Consider the following 26,797-nt stretch of genomic DNA (forward strand, 5'->3'; position numbering starts at 1 on the left):
GTAATGAGCAGGAATAGATTTCAGTTGTTATTATGGTTCTGGCAATTTTTAGAAAAAAAAAAACGTTGATCAAGAAGGCCGTTTGGCTGAGTTTTTGCCACTTATTCCCCATCTCAACCAACATTTTAAAACAAAGAGAATTCCTGGTAAGGATCTGGTTGTAGACGAGAGCATGATTCTCTTCACAGATCGTCTAATCTTCAAGCAATACCTCCTACAGAAAACCCATCAATATGGTAAAAGATCTTCAAGATCTATGACACCACAGATTATAATTTCAAAGTTGAAGAGTACATGGGTAAGGGAACAGAAACTGATGAAGGGTGGACATTATTAGCGACATGTTGTAACGGATCTAATGGTTTCATGATTTAGATAAGGGCCATGTTCTGTATATTGACAATTTTTACACATCTTTAGTTAACATGCTTTTGGCCTGAAATAACCATCTTGTTGGTACAGTAACTAGCAACCGTGCATGGCTACCCATGAAAAGATCATTCCTCAGAGACAGTCTGTAAAGCCAGGAGAAATGAACTGTTTGGAATACCCTAATGGGGTAGTGCACACAAAATGGTTTGATAAGAGAAAAGTAAAACTCAAGTCTACTAAACATTCTGTAGATTTTGTGGACACTGGGAAAAAACAAGTCAGAGTGATCCTACACGAAAACGTTTATAGTGAATGAGTATAATAAAGCCAAATTAGCAATCGATTTATCCAACCAAATGTCTTCCTACAGTACTGCAATCAGGAAATCAATGACTGGTACCACAAGGCAGCTGAGGAGAACTGCTCCTTGGGATAGTAGTAGTGAATGCTTGGCTGGTATATAAGGAAGCTGAAGGCGCTATTGCTCATGGTAGAAGAAAACATGTTTATACTATTACCACATTCAGGGAAAACAATTGTGTATTCACTCCTACCTTTACAAGAAGTTGTGGATCTTGTATGAGAAAATGGCCACCACTACCTTGCTGAATCAGCAAACTTCGTTGGAAAAGGAAAAAATAAAAGGCGAGCAACAAAGAACCGCAAAATTTGTTACCAAAGAGCTGTGAGTACAAGAGGCTGTTAGGCATCCAAGTAAAAAAAATTCCCTCAGAAGCTGTTATATCTTTGCAGAGATTATTTTAAGAACATTCACAAGTAAACAGGAGCAAATTTTACTACTGTCACTACAAGTAAATTTTTATAAAGTTTTTGAAGTAAATTTTTCTTTGTCTCTACCTTTCATTTGATATATTATATTAACATTCTTTTGAAAATCAAATTATAATCTTTGAAGTTAATTAATAAACAGCTCTTTGAATACACAGTTGTATTATTACTTACTAATAAATTACAAACAATTTTTTTACATAAAAAATGACATTGTTTATTTAAAAACTTTTGTATTTTATTATTTATATTTTTGTTACATGGTATACCATGTAACAAAATCATAAGTAATTAATTAGTATATATTTCATAAATGACTTTATTATACTCCTAGTATAAGTTTTATGCTATATACAATATTAAAACAAAACAATAAATTAGTAAAATATTTGTGCCGACCGACCAGACCGGCTAAACTTAGCCTTCTTGTAATGTGTTTTTCACCTATCTACAACTGTCACAATAACGTTATACGTTCTCTGCTTAGTCTGGAATCTCATTTGACAAAGTGGTTCATTCGTTTGCTGGTACAGTTTAGCAGGAAGCACCTAGCAGCAAGAGTGAAACATTACAAATGATGTACTTGTCATTAGGTCGGGTTGGCAGCAAGTTTTATTCAACCTATCTATGCCAATCCAATCAAGTCAGCATGGCAGTTAACATCTTAAATAGATATGCCATAAGTTTCCACAACTCCCAGAAGCCTAAGTGAAAGAAGATGTTTTCAATGGTCCAGATATTCATAAACTTTTTAAAGATGTCTTTCAAATCAAAATGGAGAACATTGAAAAAGAAGCATGGAAAGCATTTAAAGTAAAGAAATTTCTTGGGAACAATAAGATCGCAAATTACAAATTTGAACTTGAAAGCTTAAGTCAAATTTGGGATAAGTGTATAGTGGAAAACATACTAATGAATTCCAAGACTTGGGTTGTTCAATGAGCTTAAAGGTACACTTTTTCTACATTCTCATATTGATTACTTCCCCGAAAATCTTGGTGCTGTAAGTGAACAGGATGAAAGATTTCACCAAGATATAAAGGAAATGGAATGGAGATATCAGGGAAGGTGGAATGTGAACATGACTTTCAGACTACTGTTTGTGCATCCATAGAGACAAGCTGACTAAAACAGAAAATGTGGCCTGAAAAGTGTTGAAAGGAAAAGAAAAAGGCAGTACAAGTCTTCATAGAGGTAAGAAAATGTATAAAAATCTTTAAGTCCTGTAAGTTTTTTATTAATAAAAATTTTTTACAAGGAATAAATATACAACATGCCTTTACTATATTTTCTTTTTCCATTTTCATTTTCTTCATTCAATTTCATTTTTCCATTTTCTTCATTTAGTATTGTGAAAAATTCTTACATTATAGAAAAAAATGGTGGGTCATATTTGAAATCAGCACACAAAATAACATAAAAATCAGTTATCAGATTACAAACAACTTTAAAATTCCTTAATTTTGTTGACTTGAGATATTCAGTAATATAGTTATAACTTTTAGTATTATATTGGTGTGCAGTGTGTTTCTTAACATCTCCCTTTTATGTTACTCTTATACGCACTTTGTGTGTGTATGATACAGGTTAGTGACATCGCACACCAAATTTCTGCATAGGCTGTACATTATAAGGTTTTCTTTTTCTTTTTCTTACTTATTTTAATTAACTTTTATTCTGTTGTGTTGAAATTTTATTTTGTTTTAGGCACGTTACAATATCATGATCACATGATGTTTACCTTGTAATTCAACAAATTTCAAGCACTAGAGAAATTTTTTTTTTGTATTTAGAGTATATTTCTGTATTAGTTTCCTGAAGCTTCAGGGGTGTTCTTTGAACATATCTGAGTGTATATTGAGTGTTTTGGGTATAGGTACCTGTACCTTTAGTAGTTAAGTGTGAAAATATTGATTTTGACACAAATTTTTTTTACTTTTTAACCTAGTTTGGGTTTTTTTAGCAGAGTACCTCTATACTCTGCAGAAGCACACAACAGGTCTGTGGAGGGTGAGGATGCGTTTAGGCCTAGGAAAAGTCTTCCTAGGTCCCCACCACTCCAAGGCATGGCACAGTTATGAGAGAGGATATTGTAATGGTTTTGGACTTGGCCAAGGATGCCAAGGCAGAATATGAGCAAAAACTGATGGACAGAGAGAGCGTCATCTGTCAGAGGTTTAATTAAGAGGGATAAATTATGTAGACGACAGGTGGTGACTGAGAAGAGTCAAACTGAAATTCTGCTAGGTGAATTAAAGGAGGAAGACTGGGGGGGGAGGCTGTATACAGTTGTGGTTTAAACAGCAGATGGTGAAAGGACTCCTATGGAGGCCATACAAAGGACTTTAAACAAATTTGAACTTGAAAGCTGAAGTCAAATTTGGGATAGTGGGGAACCATCTTGGGCTATGTTGCAGAAGATTATTAGAATATTAAGACAAAAGGTTGGGAAAGAAACTGACTATTTATTTTGGTGAAATAACAACCTCTAAGGCAGAAAAGAAGGGTGAAAAGCAAGTGAGTTTGGAGGGAACCAGCACAATGGCGGTGAAAGCTGACGGTATCTCTTATGCGGATAAAGTTAAAAAGGAAAATATAGGTGATATTATTTCCATGAATAAAGGTGGGAGAGAAGCACTTCATGTAAGGGTCAAGGTACCCAAAAAAGGTGTGGAAGCTGTACAGAAGAATACGAAACTAATAGGAAACTAACAGGAGTCAATGTTAGCAGTGGGACTCGAAACAAACTGGTACATCTTTATGTTAAAGATTTAGAAGATGTGTTGGAGTTGTTGTTACTTTCATCCATTAGGGATGATATGGTAATAAGGATTTAGGGATGAAAATCACTTCCATGAAGCTTACATATGGTACCACCAAAAATGCAATGGTGGCTATGCCTGCAAGTATAGTTGAAAAAGAAAGGATCAGGATCTTTGTACGGTGGTTCTGAGGAAAGAGTTGCCGCGATGTTATAAGTGTCAAGAAGCTGGGTATATCGTGGCCTGAACGGTCGGCTAAATGTTTTAACTGTAGCAAAGAGGGGACATATGGCTAACATATGCAGAGCGAAACTGCAATGTTTAAAATGCGACGTTGTTGGTCATATGACTGGTAGGATTGGTTGAACAGTAATCAAAGGACTCCTGTAATAATACTTACAGATTTATAGGTAAAAGAAATGATTTTCAAAATTCAATTTAATACTACTGGGAGTACTAAGGGTTGGTAAGAACCAACACTTGTAATTTTTATGAAAATCAGACAGCAAAAAGCCTGTAACTTCAGATATGATTTTTATTTTAAAATGTTCCCATACATAATTAAAAAATAATTTATGACGTAGATTAGTATAAAATTACAAAATTTTTAAAAGGACTTATATCTGATTACTTCTTACAATATTAAATATGAGAATTTAAGATTTCATAGGATGTTACATTTTAAAATAAAATTTTCATGTTCAATTTGAATTAATTTATAGTACGTACACTTATATAATTAAAAATTAATAATTAACGAATTAAGTAGAAGAAAACTATTAAAATAAATAACAACTTACTGTAAAATAACTTAAAAATAATGATTTATTTATATATATAAATAAAACAGGTGTGACACTGGGTTCTGACAAAAAATAGAGAGCTGTCATGTGCCAAAGGAATGGATTGGGGAGAAACAGTTTGTTCTGTTGTAGGGAGTGTTATTTAAAGTTTCAGCAGTCATGAGTATGTGGCCCGTGAAACAATATGTTTATGCTGCAATGGCATAAATTGAAAATAAGTCTATTATTTCCGTGCAACAAAGCTTTCGACGTAAGTTCAACATACCTCCTTTAGGTAAAGTGCCTTCATACAATATTACCTTAGATTGGTGTTGCAAATTCCACATGACTGGTAGTGTTTTAAGTGTTTATAAAGTAACAATGAGAACTCCAGAAAACAGAGCGACTTAGGCAGGCAATAATTCAAAGTCCACGGCGTTCAGCAAGACGCCATGCAAGATCATTAAACTTGTCAGACAAAAGCGTGCGTAGAATATTGCACTAAGACTTAGGATTTTATCCTTACAAAATATAGATTGTGCACAAACTCGAACCGAATGATTTACTATCAAGATTGCAGTTTTGCAACTCATTTCAGCATGTACTGCATGCAAAATCCTGATTTGTTGGACAATTTGATTATGTTGGATAGGCACATTTTTATTTATAGGGTCATGTGAATAAACAAAATTGTCATTTTGGGCTAAGAGCAACCTCGAAGAACCCACCAAGTTCCACTGTACAGTGAAAAGGTGACTGAGGTGAGATGTATCTACATTCAACATACTTGGTCCTTTCTTCTTTGAAGAAAATAGCCCAACTGTAACTGTCATGTCTTTACATTATATTGATATGCTAAACAATTTCTTGCTTGCCAAATTACAGCAGTTAGGAGTGCAATAGCGTGACTTATGATTTGAACAAGAATGTGCTACAAGCCAAGGGTTTTCAACTACAAGAATACAACATTACTGCAGTTGAAAAACAACATCGAACAGGAAATCTCAGTCATTGGTTTAGATATGTTGCATGGAGTGATGTATAGTGTACATGACCGTATCACAGAATGCACTGAAAAGGGCGGTGGCCATTTAAGTAAATTGATCTTCAAAATTTAAGAAATGTGTTTGTTTAATAAATTTTAACCTTTGAATAAGTTAGTGTCATTAATTTTGTTCATTTCACTTAATTTGTTTATACATAATTTTACATTTAAATGTGCTGAAACTCAGTGCCACACCAGTTATATATATATACACAGTTATACCAACATGCAAGTTAAAATTTGATAATATTCTATCATAGCAAAAATATAATATATATGTTTCAAATTCAAATAAACACAGTGATTGTGGCAGTTATGTTATTACACAGGCAGAAAGTGAAATCACAGATTTACAAAAATTATTAATATAATAATGATATTAAATCTTACATCAGAATAAATAAAGCAGTCACTGAATAAACTGAATTTAATTCACAAACAACTTAAATAAATTTTATGTTTTTTCTGTATAGGCATTTATTTACATATTTACTTCTACACAACAGACTGATGTCTTATTAGCAGCAGCTGATGAACGATAATGAATTTCTTGCTCAAGAAAAAATCTAATGCTTGAATGGGGCTCAATACAGAACTTCTGGATGAAAGGGAGAGATGCTACCAGTCTTCCATGGACATCAGCAAACATTTTACTAAATAAAACTTCTGAAATTAAAGTAGGATCTTATTTTGTTTAAATCCTAAAAAAATAAAATAAAAACAAAATAAAAATGAACATATATAAACATTCCTGATGCATCATAAAAATGAGAGCTTATATTTATTTAAGGTAGTAAAATACCAAACATTTAACAAAAAAATACAATAACATTTAACAGTACATACTTTCTCATGTTTATTGTTAAATGTTATGCTAATATTTGATTGGAAATTGGTTCAGTATAAACATCAACAAAACTTCCAGGACTTGTTGAGCCAGATGGGCTGTTTTCTCTTATCTATAGATATACATGACGGGCTTACTGACAACAAATGGAGTAATTTAATTTAATTTTCTGATTATACTAATATAATTGAGACTTCACATGCTTTTAGTCATTTCATAAATGAAAAATTATATGTACTACAGAATAATGGAATAATCGCTGAGTATTTTTTATTTTTTTTACATTAAATCAGGGTAAACTAATATAAAAATAAAAGAATCTAAACAAACCACTTTTACTTTTTTTATGTGGTGATGAACTGAACAAAGACAGATCAAACAATTTCGTTCAAAATTGGATATCAGTATATAAATGGGGTAGAAAAATCTGAATAAACCATTAGCATATTTATAAGAATTATACAGTAGCTATCTACATATATAATAGCACATCAAAAAATAAGTATATTCTATCTACAGATTAATATGTTTTAAAAGAGGTTGGTTCCTTTTGTATAAAATTAATCTCGACCAAATGCTATTTTTAAATATTTTCAATGATATTTTATATAGTGATAAATGCATTGGAGAATGATTTAATTCATAAGCATTTCTAATATATAAGGAAATCATTTAATTGTGATATTTTCATTTTACATTAATTCATGTGCAGGATGTAGCTGTCACTTGAATAAACTTTGTGGAAATTAATGAAGGCTAGGCAGAACTGGTAAAAATAAAAAACTAATACAAAATGACTGAAAATTGTTTATTCTTTCTAATTCACCAAATAAACTTAAAAAAATTTACTCTTGGAAATATGACATGAAATTCCTTTTTTTTATTAAAGAAGGTTTTTATAAGCTAATTAAGAAAATAAGAATTTGTCTTTAATAGTCCAATAAAAATACGGTTAAAAAAAATTCTAAGATTAATAAATGTTTTTGTAATTTTTACGTTATCTTTACCATGATTCTTTAAAAATCTAAGCGATGTTTAATCATGTTTTTTTTTCTCTAATGTGTATGTTATAATCTGTTAGGACAAGTGAATATTAACCTACGAATATGGTCCAATCAAATGAGGATGATGTGTATAACAGGTATATGAGGTGTAAGTCTTGTACACTCAGGCCAAATTCTTGAGATTTGAGGTTAATTGAACCCCAACCACCAATATACACTGGTATCCATCATCTAGTATTTAATTCCATATAAAAGCAACTAACTTTTACTAGGATTTGAACCTAAGAACTTTCGACTTAGAAAATCAGCGTTAAACTAATCTACGACAATGAGTTAACTACTAGCCAGGGCCCAGGAGGCTAAATCATACTTGATTAGCAAAATCACCATATTTATTAATTTATTATGGAGTTTTCACAGGAAAATAAATGCCAAACATTATTAACATGAATCAAATATTTCTGAGGTGCCAAAAATTTCTGTTTTAAAAATTACATAAATAAGCAAACAGAGAATTAAGCAGGAATTTTTTTAACAAAATTATGTTTTTAACATTATTAATTCCCATCATTTTTTTTTTAATTTTGACTTCTCGTCACAGAATGTATTATTTTGGCTATACCTAATATTTCACTACCATGTAATTTTTGCATATCATGATTCATAGAAGATGCCATTACGATGAATATTATGATTATGCATAAATAGAAATAGATTGTGTTTATAATCAATTTTTTATCTTGTTCAGTTTTTAACTCAAAGTAAACTATTCTTACACAATCTTTTTATATCAGTAAAATAATTCAACATTTTAGAAATTCCTTTATTTTCTGATGCTCACTTAAAAATCAGATGAGTAAAAACTCTCATTCTATTTGCATCCTCAATTCAAGAAATTGTAAACAAACTTGTAAAATCTACTGTCTAATTATTTTTAAACACAAAAAGTCACTTTAATATTAATTTTTGAGAAATAGAACACATGATGAATGGTATATAAAGAATAAGGTAGATTCAAAATAAATTATCTTAACTTGAAACAGTAAATCTAATTGAATCTTGAAATCTAAAGTACCTAAAATAAATAATAATATCGCATTTAAAAACCATGAGAAAATGTAACAAAAAAACCAATAAAGATTTGACAATTCATTTTACTATATCAACACATCGCTAGACACAGTTGATAATAGAAATATTTTAAAAACATCAGTGACTGCTATTATTCGTTTATAAATACATAGTATACAATAAAATAATAAACTACTAATTATTTGTAAATATATTAATAAAGAGGTGATATTTAAATTTATTATTCTATGGTAACATTAAGGCAATTATCACAAAATAATTATTGAAATAAACTGTGTGAACTGTAGAAAAAAACATCAAAAAGTAATGGGAATTTTAAAAAAATTACTCTGTTATGAGATTGACAACAAAATATTTGAATTTTTCACCATCATAATAATAATAATAATAATAATATAACAGCACCCTAAGTAAATACAAATGTAAAAACAACTTATTTATTAACGTAAAACAACCTCAAAAGTACTATACATAGCAATAGGGATGGGAGAAAACAAAATAAAAAGGAAAACCTAATGTAGAATGAAATATCTGCAAGAAAATCTCCATTTCAAAAAAAAAAAACTGTAGTTAATAAAACACTGGTAAGGTAGAACAGTCTTAAAAAAATGACAATTTACAACATTGTTATAGTTCCATGACTGGCTGTGCACTTCAACTAAAAGCTGTACAACTAAAGTAAAGTTACTTCAAGATAACATCTACCTTATAGTTTCATGACAATTCACCAAGAATTCAGGGTAGCACCTTATGTATAGCTAATGTTTTGGCCGCGCAATGTTTTCACCAATATATTTTATTGAAATATAAAATTACATAAATAATAGTACAGTTGACTCTTGATAACACAAAGTTTGATAAGTCAAATTCCACGATAGTGCAATTTTTTTGTCTCCCTTGAGAAAACCTGCTCTACTCAAAAAAATTACTTGAAATTGTACCTCTTTAAGGTGAAGTGATCAAACTATTACTTCTATAACTCGAAAAAACCATGTCTAAATTGAAACCTTACACAGTGTTAACTCTACATATCGAAATTCAATCGTAAACTGTTTTAAAACTTTTGGTTTTTCTGCAAAAAAAAGAGCATAAATGAAGATGTCCAAGAAGATGATGTGAAAGTTACAGGACCAGTAAATGGGAAATCTGATGTAATTGATAAACATATGTTTTTGTATGTGCAGGAGAAATAAAACGAAGTTTCAAAGTTACAATAGTTTCAAAGTTACCAATAAGTTACAAAGTGATTCGAATGAAACCACTGGAGGTGGCACGTGAATTAAAGTATTCCAGTAGCTCAATTTAAGGCAAGCTTGGGCTGGTACAAATGAATTATGCGCCATAATAGACTGTGCTTGCAACACTGTACAATTCTTGCTCGTGAAGATGAACTGGGAGAGGAGAAGGATGAGGTTGATGAGAGGGAATGATACCTAATTACATTTTATGTTAAAATAGAAGTGTTGATTTTTAATTTTAGTTTAAGGTATGTCTATTATTTACTTGTAGATGAAATTTCAATGTGTTTTGATTAAATATATGTGAAAGCAGTCTTAAATGTGACTATTTAATTTTTTCTAGTAAACACCCCTTAAAAACGCAGAGTCATCTTATATGTGAGGTTGTCTTATATTCGGGTCAATACAGTAATTCATGAAACAGGTAATAGAAAAACTAAGGTAAATAACATTAATAAAATTAGAACCCATAAATCCTGATAAAGTAATGAAATGATGACGAATAATAAAATTGACAGTTGCAATAAAACTTGCTTTACAAAATGTAATAAAATGTAGTTTGGAAATTGCTTTACTACAGCTGTCTCTATAAAGCCATTTCAACTGCAACCATGGCGCAGATTTTTAACATTTTATTTAAAATTCCCTTCACTTCTTGCTTCCTTTTATAAATACTTCAAAAATAAATACTTATTTAAAATATGCATATAAGATATGAAAACCTATGATAACAATAATAACAATTAGGAAAGTAAACAACGATCTTGATACCGTCTAGATCGTGATTCTGATTCTCCATTTTGTGACTGTGACAAAGCCCATGCTAAGGCACGATCGTGCTCAGATGAACTACCATTTGTGTCTTGCATTGACAACTGAAGTGCTTTTGCAAGTGCTTCATCTTCACTCTGAAAATAAAAATCAGTGATGCAATTACAAATTATTATATAAAACTATACTTAAGAGAAGTAAAAATATTGATATTTTTAAAAATTCACCTTCTTTTTTTTAAAAAAAAAAGGATGTATTTTTTACATGTGTAGAATATTAATAAACTTCAATAGGAAAATGGATGGTTTTTTTCTAAAAAGGAAGCTTTTTTCTAAAAGCTCTATGATTACATTGATTATGGCTTTACATTTACACAAAAAGCAACCATAAGAAACAAAAGTAGAGTTAATGAATGTGATCTGGGTTCAAAACAGTTTTATTTCTAATGAAAACACCTATATTTACAGAGACCAATAAAGATAAGGCAAATGAAAATTTAACCAACACAACGAATGCAGTTATTTTTTTTGCAATCAGTGTCTTAAATACAGGAATTAGTTCCTTCCTATCAAATAATTTGTGCCATAGAAAATGACTCCTGTACTATGAAAACATTTCAAGTATATATACACAGCCTACGAAAGTATAACAGCAAACAGCACAACATCCCTCTTAAATGTCAAACTAAATTTCTAGTAATTTCTCTATTCTTGAGCAGCAGCTTAAATTCCATCTGAGATGCAATTACAACATATAGGTTTGCATTAGTAAAATAATATTTATGATAATGCATCATGTTAAGTAAATATTTCTCTTATTTTTCTTTACATATTATTTTGTCTGGATTAATAAGAGCATTATTACATAGCCATGCAAGTTTACATGTTTGTTTTATAAGGAAGACAATAATGTAGCTTTGGTAACTGTTAGCAGCAGAATGGTGCTACCCACTCCTTGTGTTTGAAATCTAGATATATTTTAACACCATCCAGAAAAGATTCAAGTCAATCACAATAGATATTTGATACAACTGTGAGAAAATTTTCTAGAAGCACTTGAACAGAAGATTTTTCATTTAATTGGACTAGCCTCAGAATTTTTTAAACAGACCTAATATAATTAAAAAAATATTGGAAACGTGTATGATGTGATGACAGAATAAAAGAACAGAACATGAAAGCAATGAATATATCATTAAAACATAGTAATTAATCAAATGAAATAATACTAACATCTGAAAAATACATGGAAAGACTGTTGATTTTAATATTTTTTTATGAACTATGTGCAACATGAAGTATATCTTTTTTTCAAAGCATTTAACACAATTATTTTAAAACTTACCAAAGTTCCCTGAATGGATGTAATAGCTGATGAATTAACAGTTCCATTAGTATTTTCCCTTCTGTTCATAGCCGCCATTCTGTTAACAATAAACCAATAGCAAGTTAACAAAGCAAGTTTTAACAATATACATTAACCAAGATTAGTAAATAAATCTAATTAATCAAAATTTTACAACCCAAGCCATATGCTGACTTCTGTGCAAAGTAACAGTGTCCTTGTCTTTCATCCACAAGTTGAATTGGTTTGAATCCTGCTCAAGCTTGGCATTTTTTCACATGCTTATAAAAAATTCATCTCATTCCATCACAAAAAAAAAATGGTAACAGGAACTGGAATCAGTATATCCTTTTCACAAATAAGGAGTTTATTAATATTGTTAATATATAAATATAATATATAAATTGATGAAGCAATTAAACACATAAAAGGGGATGAAAATGTAATAATAGTTGGAGATTGGAATGCAAGCATTGGAAAAGGCAAAGAAGGAAATATAGTAGGTGAATACGGGCTGAGCAAAACGAATGAAAGAAGGAAGCAACTTATAGTTTTGCACAAAGTATAATTTAGTAATTGCCAACACCCAGTTTAAAACTCATAATAGAAGAATATACACATGGAAAAAGCCAGGTGATACGGCAAGGTATCCGATAGATTATATCATGGTTAAGCAAAGATTTAGAAATCAACTCATCGACTCCAAAGCTTAGCCTGGGGCAGACATTGATAGTGACCACAATTTAGTGATAATGAAATGTAGATTGGGGTTTAAAAACCTAAAGAAAAGATGTCAGATGAATCTATGGAATTTAGAGAAAGCTTGAGGAAGAGGAGGTAAAGAAGATTTTTGAGGAGGACATCACAAGATATCTGAGTAAAAAAGATAAGGTAGAAAATGTAGAAGAAGGGAGAATATTAAAAAGGAAATTCTTAAATCACCTTATTACTGCACAGTGCAGGTGAGGAAGTGATTGATAGATTATGCAAACTGGTGTGTAATATTTACGAAAAAGGAGAAGTTCCATCAGACTTCAAAAAGAGTGTTATAGTCATGATGCCAAAGAAAGCAGGAGCAGATAATTGTGAAGAATACAGAACAGTTAGCTTAACTAGTTATGCATAAAAAAATCCTAACTAGAATCCTGTACAGAAGAATTGAGAAGAAAGTGGAAGAAGTGTTAGGAGAAGACCAATTTGGTTTCCGGAAAAGTATAGGGACAAGGGAAGCAATTTTGGCGCTCAGATTAATAGTAGAAGGAAGATTAAAAACAAGATTAAGTAGAAGGAAGGAAGAAAAACAAACCAACATACTTGGCATTTATAGACCTAGAAAAGGAATTTGATAACGTAGACTAGAATAAAATGTTCAGCATTTAAAAAAAAAATTAGGGTTCAAATATCGAGATAGAACAATTTCTAACATTTACAGGAACCAAACAGCAACAATAATAATTGATGAACAAAAAAAAGAAGCCATAATAAAAAAGGGAGTCTGACAAGGATGTTCCCTATCACCGTTACTTTTTAATCTTTACACAGAACTAGCTGTTAATGATGTTAAAGAACAATTTAGATCCGGAGTAACAGTACAAGGTGAAAAGATAAAGATGCTACGATTTGCTGATGATATCGTAATTCTAGCTGAGAATAAAATAAATTTAAAACAAAGAGTAACAGAGTAAAACAATGAATAGCATGGATGAAGTTCTATGCAAGAACTACCGCTTGAAAATAAATAAGTACAAAAAAAAAGTAATGAAATTAGTAGAAATAACGAAGATGGACCACTGAATGTAAAAATAGGAATAGAAAAGATTATGGAGGTAGAAGAATTTTGTTAATTGGGAAGTAGAATTATTAAAGATAGACGAAGCAGGAGCGATATAAAATGTCGAATAGCAAGGCAAAATGAGTTTTCAGTCAGAGATATAATTTGTTTTCATCAAAAATTAATTTAAACATCACGAAAAGATTTTTGAAAGTATATGTTTGGAGGTAGCTTTATATGAAAGTGAAACTTGGACTATCGGAGTACCTGAGAAGAAAAGATTAGAAGCTTTAGAAATGTAGTGCTACAGGAAAATGTTAAAAATCAGATGGGTGGATAAAGTGACAAATGAAGAGGTGCTGCAGCAAATTGATAAAAAAAAAGCGTTTGGAAAAATACAGTTAAAAGAAGAGTCAGGCTTATAGACCACATATTAAGGTATTCTGGAATAATCGCTTTAATATTGGAAGGGCAGGTAGAAGGAAAAATTGTGCAAGCAGGCAACGACGTTTGCAATATGTAAAACAGATTTCTTAGGGATTTAGGATGTAGTGGGTATACTGAACTGAAATGACTGGCAGTAGATAGGGAATCTTGGAAAGCTGCATCAAACCAGTCAAATGATTGAAGACAAAAAAATATATATAAATTAAATAAATACTATTATACCTTTTGGAAGAGTAATGTAAAATTTCAGAATAATACATAAAGATGATGAAGGCAAAGAATGTAAAACTAATTTTATAATAAACTCATGAAACGATATTTCAATGGTAGGCAAGGCAGTTCTCTGATAAAACTTTTTGAGTTAGATATATTAGTAGAATGAAACAAGATTTAGATGAGAACTTGTAACAGCAATTTCTCTATATAAAGAAATCAATAAATATTATGAACAATTTTTTAAGCTATCTACTTAAAATCTATTAACATTTCCATTTACTTTTAGTGAGCCCTATTTATTATTTTGCATGAAACAGCAAAAGTAAAAAAGGAATTTAATAATTACTAGGCATGTTCAAAAAATGTTACATTTTATAAAAATCGAAAAATGCACAATTATTAATGAAACTTATATGATGTATTACACAAGCGTACAATTGTTCTACATTTCTGCCATTCAATTGCAAGTATTTGGTCAGCCAGAGTATCAACTTTCATATTTCTGTCTCGCACACCCTTGCCACCATCTCCTATGACCATTCACACACGGCATTCTACACCTCTTCATCATTGAAAAGCATTTTCTTTCTGACCATATGGTCTTTCAAAAGGATGAAAAGAAAGTAGTCTCTTGGTGCCAGGTCGAGACTATGGGCAGGATAGTTCAGAATAACCCAACCAAAACTGTAGAGATCGTCTGTTTTGCATCCAGTTTGGGGCCAAGTGTTATTGTGCAACAAACACTCTCCCTTTGTCAGCTGCCTTCTTTGTTTTGGATGATCTGATGAAACTTTCAGGTGGTCTTGTAGTATCGGTCAACATTTATGGATTGACTAAGAAGTCAAAAAATTGATAAGCAAAATTTCTTTTTGATCCCAGAAAAATGTTGCCATGAATTCTTTTGTAGACTGGTATGTATTGAGTTTTTTTGCCAATGGGGAACCAATATGCATAAACAGCCTTTTGAATTCCAGTATGAGCCACCCAGATTTCATCCTCAGTCACAAAAAAGTTGAAGAATTCTTCACCCTTGATGTCATAACAATCAAGAAACTCCCAGCATAATGAACTCAATTTGTTTCAGTTTCATACAGCGTTCGGTTGACCGACTTCTGAACTCATTACATGAAGTTTATCCATAGTCAAATGGCAAACGAATTAACTTTGTCAACAAACTTGTCTGTCACAATCAACGCTCTTCTGTTTCTCTGTTCGTTGTGGATGTTTACTCTATCATCTTACAACACACCACTCTTACTTTATCACATGACATCCACATTGCTGTAAATAGGAAAATTTCACGGTGAATGTCAGCAGGCTTTTCATTCTTAGCAAATGTGAGTTATTGGATGAGGGCTAGCACTTCACACTTGGCAGCATCAGGAATTGTTGGTTTCACGTTAAGACACGATGCTGATCCCATCTAAGCTTGTTTTCTTCAAAACAAACTTTGAAACAAAAAGTTTCCCTTGGAACTACAGCTTATGTATGTAACCTTACTTTCTAAACATATTCCAAAATAGAAATATATATCTTTCAACTGTGTTCATCAATCCTCCAAAATTTTGGTAATCTGAACTTTGGAAATACCATTTTCATGTCAGAAACATAAGTTTGATTCTATTATTATTGTAAAAATTATACACAAATTACTTCTATCAACATATTTTCTCTACACTTGTTCATAGTATACACTGTTTTGAGTATTTTATTAAGAAATCCAATTTTGAGAGATTACAGACAGTAATAGAGGTTTATATTATTAAATACAGTGAAACAGTGATATTATTAATGTATATACAAAAAAACAACAATAACAATATAAAAATGAAAGATAAAAATATATAAAAGAAGAATCACTTACAATGATTTTTGACGTCGTGCATTTTCACTTCCAATGCATAAGTGATCAGTGGTATGTCTATGTTTTAAACAGAAATTTAATCTACATTCCTTACATATACATGGTATTAACTCCTTGACTTTACAACCTTTCATTGAGCATTTGTTTGTATACGTCTGAAACAAATTTACCAATAACTAAACACTGTAGTAATCAGCCAAACTCATTTTCTATAGTGACTGCTATTTAAGTTGTGCTCTATGAAATAACAAACGTACAATGTGATCATTAAAAAATGTGATACATAAAAAAAAATTATTCGATACTTGTATTTAAATACCAGATGCAGGTTAATGATTTAAAATCTATATTCTGCCTTGCAAAAGTGTTGAATGTATAGTTTTGATTCAATTTATTACTTGGATGATAATAATCTATTAGATTATCGTAAAAAAATTAAATAGTTATGAAATAAATAATAAATTGTTTACATAATTTCATTAAATTATTTTACGGAAATCAAATCAACATAACTGCTCAAGTTTCTCATGAACTACATTTCCTTAAAGTATGTGTGTTTAAATATGTGAAAACCATGTTTATTATGATGAAAGTACATGATACTTCTTTTTACCACCTTCCTATTAATATCATTAAATTTTTAAACTGTATTCTTGCTCCTGTAACTGTGGCATAATACGCATATAAGATAAAATTAATTATTGCCTACACACATAAAAAAATAATCAACAAACTAAAAATATATCCTGTTGAAATAACAATTTTTCTAAAATTTAAATAGTTTTGTCTTAAAAAACTGTCTTTTTGTCTAAAAAAACAGATTGTGTATATTTTAAAATAAATGACAAATATTTCTCAAAGGCAGATATTAGTTCAGCACCACCTTTAATAATTGTTACATATAAAGAACCAATAAAATAATTTCTTTAACAGAACAGGTGAAGCACATACCCATGACAGACGTGAGATTCCTGTAAACAACTTCTTTTTACATAAATGATAATTTTATTGCACGAGGAGAAAGATACTTACAAATGCTAAAGAATATAAAAAGGAAAAAGCTTCCAACTATATCTTGGTATGGAAAAGTGTACACTGAAATGCTTGGAACTTAAAGGTTAAACTTTATGATTTAATATGTTTTTGACCTTAAAATTTGAATAAAACAGAAATGTATCTCTTTTTGAGAAAATATATTATTATAAAATACAAAAAATTAGTATCGCAAACACAATTTTTTAGTTTGACATACAATAATTTCATTAAATTATCATTAAGATGAAATTTTAAGACAAAATTTATAATAGAACTTAATTGAGAGAAAATCTAAATAACGAATTTAATGAAGGGTTTAAGAAATATTACATTAATTTAAATGTTGTTGACATTTATTAACAGAATGAAATGTGAGAGAAAAATAATATATAGTAATTTTAGGCAAAAACAAGAATCATTTCAATTTGGAAAATATTTACAAACAAAATAAATTATTAAAAATTAAAATTACATAATTTAATAGTATTATCTAAATCTCAATATGTTAAAAATATTAACAAATGAAAACTCATTATTTAGAAATAGTTTTTAAAAAATAAATTAAGATTTATTTTATAACTCAGCAGTACTAACATGTGATTTAGTTTAGTAAACATGTGATTTTATTTAATAAAACACGTCTTTCAGCTTGAATACGAACAATATTGAATCCCTTAGTATATATGAATTGTTAAATACATACATTTTCAGGTTATTCATAGTTTTATATTAAACTAATCAACTTTTACATACTTTAAGAATACTCCTATTTATCATCGATATACAATGTCAGTAAATTTAAATTATCTCATGTTTTATGTCTGATCAGATTGATAACTGTATTGAACATTGGTAATCACCAACATCTACGCCGTTAGTTTTCATTATATTCATTCAATATGTGATCAAACAAATTTTTTTTTATATGTATGTTACAATACACCATATTGATCTTTAATAGATGTCATTTAATTTATTAAGACATATTCCGGGTTGAATAGATTGATATTTGTATTCAACATCAGTAATTCTGATGATATATATATAATTTTCAATATATTTCAGGTGAATGTATTCCATTTTCACACTAAAACTAATAAATCTTTATTAACTTTAAGATAACTCATATTTATCAATGTTAAATATTCTATATCATATCTCATTGGTCTGAGGAGGTGGATGTGTTTATTGAACATCGATTTTCCATTAAGCATCTAAAATGTATTAAAATAAAATTTTCACAACATTCATTCATTTTATTACAAAACGAATTTGTTACACATTTATTTTTACATATTTTACAAAAATTCATGTTAATATTTAATGGAGAATGTCAGGTTAATTTACTAAATAACATCTTTCCATCTGAAGAGGTTGATATTTGTATCAAAATTTTATAATAGCTGAACTACCTAAGCCGTGTTAAATAGAAACATAAACATAGTATTCATTACTTTTAATATCAAATTGGTTTTGCATTTTTTTTTTTACGATTAAATTATAGATTTTTTTTTTTGACAATAAAATTACATTTACATCACATGACATCTAAATCACATCATTTACATCTAAATCACATGACATTAGTCTGAAGATGTCTGTATTGGTATCCATGCTAGATAATAGGCAAACCATCTTAGCTGTGTTAAATAATGTAATCATATTCATTTACAATAAAAATTTATTTTTTACATATTTTAATATAATTAATCTTTATTTTTAAAAGGCAATGACATTAAATTTAAAATACTTCATCTTGTGGATCTAACAAGTACAATAATTGGATCAAACATTGGTAATTTCCTACCCGCTATGGCATGTTAAATATCATGTTTTCATAATATTTATTTTTAATAAATGATTTTACCTTCAGATATTTTCTAATCTTGTAATTATTGTTTTGATTTAAAACAATAAAACAGTATATTCTGCAATTTTAAGTTAGTTTTATTTTTAATAGAAGTCAAATTTATTCAACTCTTACAGTTGACATTTCATAGATTTTTTCAAAATTAAATTCTCTATAAACTTTGTTCCAAAATTTTACTTGATGCTGGAAATTTAATGATGTTATTGATTTCAAACTTTAAATGATATAACGAGACACTAATTTTGTATTTTACTACAGTATTTCAGAAAGTAGCTTGCAGTATACTTTAAAATTATGATATATTCTTTTTTTGAGTTGCGACTGAATGTGCTTTGTTTCGTTTATCAGAATAGTTGTGAGAAATATAATGGTTGTTTCAGCAGAGGAATGCATTTTTCTCATTGAACACATCTTTCGTGAATGTGACTACTTTAGTGAAGCACTTCTGATAAGTTTCCGAATACTCCTCTTCCTTCACCACAATGGAGTTCAAACTCTTTTCGAAAAGTTTCAGGCAACAGGCTCTGTTGATGACACTGATTGAAGTGGAAGATTTCCTAACTAAATGAACAGAAGCTGCTTGATATTTCTGATGCTATGTCCGAAAGTCCATCAAAATCTATGCTTAAGATAGGAATAGTTGTATGTTAAGCACAGCAGAAAAATATAGGATTTGCTACCGCACATAAAGCTGTAAGAAAAAGAACTGTAACTTTTCCCCTACAAAATAATGTGTGTTCAAGAACTGAAACCTACAGATCATGCTAAAAGACTAAATTATTGTCAATGGTTTAAATGTTTTATTGACCAAAATTCTGCAGGTATCTCGACATTATGTTTTTTATAGATGAAGCATGGTTTCATCTGGAAGGGTATATTAATTCACAAAATACATGAATATGGTTGACAACTAACTCCCATGAATTCAAGTTGAATTACGAACAATCTTTACACCAAGCAAAAATTAGTCTGGGTGAGTAGAACACGCATTGTGGGTCCAATCATTTTTCAAAATACAGTTAATAGTGATTGTTATTGTGTTGTTTTAACAAACTTCATTAGTTAGTTAAAAGAAGTGGAAAAAAATCACGATTGGTTCCAACAAGATGGCACCATTGCACATACAACTAAAAGGTCAATGACTATTACAAAATAGCTTTTCATTGATGGGCAGTGAAACAAGCAGTTTATCGCAACAGACCATGCTCAATTGAGGAATTAAAAAATTCTCTAATAATGCATATATAAGAGATATTCCAGCACATTAACTGGTTAAAGTGTTTGAAAAGAAACTGAAATGTGTACAGTGTTGTATTGATGTTGAGGAGGCCCGTTTTCAACACCTTTTATAAACTGTATAATGTCCTAAAAATTATGACTAATTATATTTTAATCATTAATCATAATCAATCTGTTTTAATCAATCTTTCAGGCTAAAAATCATGTGAAACCATCAACTTCAATGCTTAATTAAAATTCTAAGAATTTCAGGAGGCATAATTTTGCCCATTAAGTTGAAATAGGGGTGAAATTTTTACAAGGAAAAACTTAAAAATCAATCCTAGATTGTGTTTATTTAATTTCACATTGTTAACTTTTTTTATTTATCTTCACTTGTAGAACAAATTCTGGAAATTTTTACTTTTCTTGTAAGACACTTGTTTATAACTTTAATAGAAAACTACAGAAAATCAATGCAAATTAAAAACTAAATTAACATAACTAGGGTACAAAATTTATATAATTTACAAAAAAGTAATGCTTTTGTTCTTTTAAAGTATACAAATTTAAAAAGTAAATACAAGTGCATGAATTTCGATTTGGAATCTTAGCCGAAATAAAATTTAAAAGAAATTAAAATATAGATAAATTAAATAAATATTTAAAAAATATAGCTTTGTTTAGGAAATCAAGCATAATAAAATTACTTAAGAGTGTGTATATATATATGTATGTATAATTTCTTACTGAAATTAATCCTTTTAAGAGTCATATTATTCCCCTGTACTGTTAAATTAAAATTAAATTTTATTAAATACACTACCTTTATTTTGTTTCACGAAAGTGTGCAGCAAACAAAAACATAACATTATTATGATTCTAATGTAATTTTATTTGGTACAATCCTTCTTGCACCCTAGTTGACTAACCTTTTATAAAAGCATCTTTTGTGCTCTGTATTTCATTAGCTAACCATATCCTTTCCTGTACAAGTCCTGCATTAACTCAAGTTTCATCTACATAATAGTCTTACCCTCTTCACAAAATCACTTTATTTCTCTTAAATATTCCTAAGTCATGAAATAATATTTTTGCATTCAATCAATAAAGAATTATTTTTTCTGAACATGAAATGAAAATGCATTGATTTTAACACATTACAACAATGAATGTACTTCTAGAAAGATTTGGCAGTTCTGAATGAGTATTTACGGCATTTAATATTTTGTTCAATTTAAGAAGCCTATTATTGAAATAAAACAAATGAACTTTTTTTCATAGCAGTTTTAGTAAAATAGTTCAACTTTTCAATCATTTTAACATTTTTTGAGCCTTTTTGGGGCTAACATGTTTACCATAAATTTTGTGTTTATAATACTAAAATTGTTCTTCCGCTAACGAATGTTGCGCACTACTTGCTTTCCGAGCAATGTCTTGGACTGCAGTTTCAGGGTTATCTTATTTTAAGTTTATATATACGTTGCTAATTTTTTTTTTCAGAGCTTCTTAAGGGTTTTCCCAGATTATTTTTCATGACAGAATCACTTATTTTTAACCTTTTCCCATCACAATGATCTGCGGTTGATTAGCGCTCTGCGAAAATATGTTGGTATCTGATTGCCTCCCTTCATAGTCTTATGCTACCCTCTTGTGAAAATAATTTCAAAAAACTACAGTATATTACAGAGATTTATCCTCATAGCAATTATAATACACAAGTTACACACACACACAAGCACATTTCTGAGAAAAAAATGGTCATATTCTTTCTAGTCTAAATAAAACATTTAACATCGTATAAACGTTGTTCCAATTGTCTAATAAAAGATTCCTTTGTGAATACAAAAAAAAAATAACTGACTTAGATCCCATATAAAATGATTTTTTAACAGCGTTTTAAAACTGACACCGCACATAACCAGTTCCAAGGCTACATGATCTGAAAAGGTTAAAACACGATTGGCACAAAAATACAAGGTAAATTAAAATTAATGATATTATAAAAATGAAGTATAAAACTGTATTGTATGTATAGAGTAATATGATAACATAGATTGAAATATTTTCTTTCTCTGAACTGCATAATTTTGTGAAGCATTACAAATGATGTAATCATTATAAAACTTCAGAGACTCAACAAAATTGCTTATATTTAGCAAGTCATGGCGCCAGACAAGTGATAGCTTACAGTACATTATCATACATATAAAGCAGTAATTGCTATTGCACATGGGAGTGATAGATACAAACATAAATGAAAAAAAGATTAATTTTAAATATTATAACCTGCCTCATAACAACAATTTTTCTAAAATGTAACAAAATGTCATATAAAAGTAAATAAATATAAAAATAACAAACCTTTCGTCTATCCTTAGCTGGATCTGATTGGCATTGTGTGTCAATGTGAGCAGATACTGCTACATCGGGTGGCTGTCCTCTAGCAAATGGAATAGGAATGTTACATAAGGGGCATACTGGAACTTGTACATTTTTCTTATATAATGATTCACAATTATGACTTGCATATTTCATATGCTCATGGCTAAAAAAAAGGAAAACAGAATAAATAAATCTAAAATTAATTAATATTTACTTTCTAAATTAATTATATAAGCATAATTATGTACTAAAAACGATAAAGATAATATTGCAAAATATCAATGCATATGCATAATTTTTTCCCTAAACAAAAATAATTAATTTAGTATTACACATAAGAGTTACACATACTATAATTTTTAATGGTGAATCAAACCAAATATAACTTAGTGCAATATTTTACAAATTCATGTAAAAACACTTCTGAATTATTGATGATGACAACAGCAACTTTCAAAGTTATATTAAAATATGGTTTAATTCATCATTAAAAATTAATAATTTATGAAATGTTAACAGTGATCATGGGCAAAAATATCACAATATAAACATGTTCTATGATGAAACTGGCATATCTCAGGAATATATTCTGCAAGTCAACCTACAATAACAAACTTAATCTCACTTGCTAACCAAATCAAACTAAGATTAAATATTGAAATTATATATAAAATAATAACAAAGGTGATATTAAAACTAAATACAATAATTAAAATACAAAATGTAAACTGAAAACTACAAAAATCAAGTGGCCCCCGTTAATACATTAGTACCACAAAGAACATGTGAAAACAAGGATCCCAAAACAGTTGAAAAATAAAACAATTACACTTATTGTATAAACACAACATAAAATATATTATTTGATTATAGAATTTAAGAAGTTCCACGATTTTTTTATAGATTGGCAACATTAACAGTTCATGGACAACTTCACTGATGGTGGCTAGCAATTAGTTTCAAGGTTCTTTGTTAGGAGTTGCAATATTTTAAAAATAGTTTAACATTTTTAAGTAATATATATTTTGTCATGCTGTTTAAAAAAATATTCGTATGTGGTAAGGGGTACGAATCAAAAACTGATGTCATTTTATCAAACATGACTTGTTACTTTTCAACACTGCATAAAAATAACCAATGAGACCAATTGTGTATGTGTTTTTTAATAAACTTACTACTTAAAACATTCGTTTTTATGGGTAGATTAGGTTTATAAATAATAACGAAAGCAGAATTTGTACTCACCAGTAAATATTCTCACAGGCATCACACTTCACTGGCAGGAAATCTGAAACATAAAAAAAAAATAGCTATTATAAAGTAATTTCAATAACTATTCAACACTAAATACATAATAATTATAAAGATATCAAAAAATTTTCTGTAACATAAAATATGAATTAAAAAATTACTAAGCAAAATAGTAAGGTTAGTTACCCAGCTGTTTACATGAAGGCTCAGAACAATGTTTTCCTAAATCTGGAAATTCCATCCTTTTTTTAACACTTTAAGCTACAGAGAAATTAAAACAAAACAGATAAAAGAAATAAAAATTAAAATGTCATTCCCGGACGTACACAGCAAATTACGATATTAAGCTGTCCTTCTACAACACGAATTTCCTGTATGTGTTCTAACTGAAAAACTACCGTATACTAACTACACTAGTCGAAGCAATATTTATATGAATGACGTCCCCTCTACTACGGACATCAAAACTCTTTTACCTATTCAAATGTTTGGTTTATAACTGAAGATTATTCTCATAAAATTTTGAACGGTGTGAAAAAATAATTAAATGTTTACACCAGCCATCATTCAAATTGTTTCTCCCGATAATAAGTAAATGGAATAAATAAATAATGACTTCAATATATTTTTTATTTTCTCTTATTTCATGATTCATATTTCTTGAAAGTTCTAAACGAATATCACGTAATTGCACAACTTCATGTTTACATTCGTCATAATACAAATACGATAAATAAATGTCAATTAAGTTCGCTTTAACGCAATTTGTTGAAAAGTTGGCTTTAATTTTGGCCGTCTAAGAGTATTTACATTTAATTCTATAATATAACGAAAATTTAGGATCATTGCATTATAACTTTAAAAAATGATAATACTAGATTTATTATAACAACTATGTTTATCACATGTAACGTATTTTTATCACATTCGCGAATATAAATTTTTATATTCAGGACATATTCTATACCTTAAAATCATCTTTAAGTTTACTAATGATATAAAAATAAATACCGCGTATATTTTTGTGCATTCAAATTTTAATTTAAATCTAACTGTTCAAATATCATTTAGAAATTTATCAAAATTATGATTTTGCTTAAAAATAATAATCCGATTATTTTACAGTTTTCATTTCAACAATTAGCGAATTAACTATTAAAATATAGTGAACTATGCATTCCCGTTATCGGTTAAAAAATAATAAATATCCAAACTCCCAAAACAGTAATGCAATACTAAAGCTCTATAGGAACAAATTATTGGGTAATTTTTCGGAATCAGACAGCAACTTTTTTTCAATTTTTTCTTCCAAATCAGAGGATATTTGTAGAAAAATTATACTGTAACCAAACTTAACCTACGCTCGCTAGTCACGGTTAGCGAGCCTTCAATTCAACCCCTTTCACCTTTGAACCAAATTTCCTAATTAAACGAAACATCTTCACACTGTGAAGATGTGATTGCGCTGTGAAGTTCACAGCGAATTTTTTACAATTAAAATAGTGAAATCTAAACGCAGGAATAGACTGGTACATCTTGAAGATAATTTGTGCGTTGGCTTGTCAACCTTAAGGCCACGTGTTGACAAACTCTGTAGAATACACCTAGCCCAGTGATTTTTAAATTATGTTTATAATAAATATGTTTAAAATTCAAGTATCGCGTGGGCGAGGCCGTGACGGGTAACCTGCTAGTATGTGTATATATTTTGTTAATCGGAATTCCGGTATAGATAAATCGGTATTCCAGATATTAACATTTCTCTTTTTTTGACGCAGCTCTACATGCTGTTGCATTTAAAAGAATTCGTCCACTTGCGCGATAATATCAGTTTATGTGCACTGCCTGTCTTTTGCTTTGAATTAGATATTACAGTACATATTACTTTATTATTATTATCGGTATTATCATTGTTATCAATCCAAAATAAGTGTGTCACGATATTGTTGGCGTTCACTGAAGTGTGTCGTCCGTCAAAAAAGGTTGGGACCACTGTTGCTCAAGTACAGTTTTTAACTGATCCTTTTGGCGCTGTTTACTTCAATTTTTTTTCTTCTCATGATATCCCAGTTAGTTATCACCTTTCCTATTTTGAAATTGTTTGATTAAGCTTCTGTTCTCATTCAGTTCCTCCTGTTACTTATTCATTTTTCATCGGTCTTTTTGCTTAATTTTCTTCGATTTCCACGCTCGCATTTCAAATCCCTTCAGCTTTTATTTTTCTTATTCTCCACGTTTCATCCCAAGAGACATACTCTCCAAATATAATTCTTCATTAGATGCTTCTTTAATTTTAATAACATCTACATAATTACAGTTTCTTTCTGTTAAATAATTTTTATTTCGTTTTCACTTTCGTAATCTTTTTTTTTATCATTTTATTAAATTATTTGTACTGTTTTGCTCAATCCTTTCTTCTTTTACGAAGATATTCTTTTGATTTTTGTCAGTTTTGTTTTACTAAGATATACTTTCATTCTACTTTTTTGTTAAAGTTTTTGACAAATATTTTTTGAAATCATCTGTTGAATACCCTGCGTTTCATATTCAAAAAACACCATGTCATGTACAAAGCTTACAAAATTTATTTTACTTTTCTCCGCTGAAAAAATTAACACATACAATTTTAGTAAAACATAATGTAACAAGACTGGTATACCGGACCTTAATAACGAATTCCTGCCAATTAAGAAG

General features: G+C 29.4%; 1 protein-coding gene across 2 annotated transcripts; it reads right to left on the reverse strand.

Moving 5' to 3' along the window:
* Positions 1-2,376: 2,376 nt before the first annotated feature.
* LOC142332398 (AN1-type zinc finger protein 2A) lies at positions 2,377-24,600 on the reverse strand. 2 transcript variants are annotated; one of them, XM_075378828.1, is made up of 7 exons: positions 24,290-24,600; positions 24,098-24,140; positions 22,832-23,015; positions 16,345-16,499; positions 12,047-12,125; positions 10,703-10,839; positions 2,377-6,451 (listed from the first exon to the last, which is right to left on the reverse strand). In XM_075378828.1, the coding sequence occupies exons 1-7, from the start codon at positions 24,342-24,344 to the stop codon at positions 6,445-6,447; spliced, it is 660 nt and encodes a 219-aa protein (XP_075234943.1). In that variant the 5' UTR covers positions 24,345-24,600; the 3' UTR covers positions 2,377-6,444. The 2 variants fall into 2 exon arrangements, with proteins under 2 accessions (XP_075234943.1, XP_075234942.1); XM_075378827.1 differs by having other exon boundaries at positions 2,377-10,839; positions 24,290-24,599.
* Positions 24,601-26,797: the final 2,197 nt, after the last annotated feature.

Source organism: Lycorma delicatula, chromosome 11 (assembly GCF_047948215.1).
Source record: "Lycorma delicatula isolate Av1 chromosome 11, ASM4794821v1, whole genome shotgun sequence".
In the NCBI taxonomy this organism is placed as follows: domain Eukaryota; kingdom Metazoa; phylum Arthropoda; class Insecta; order Hemiptera; family Fulgoridae; genus Lycorma; species Lycorma delicatula.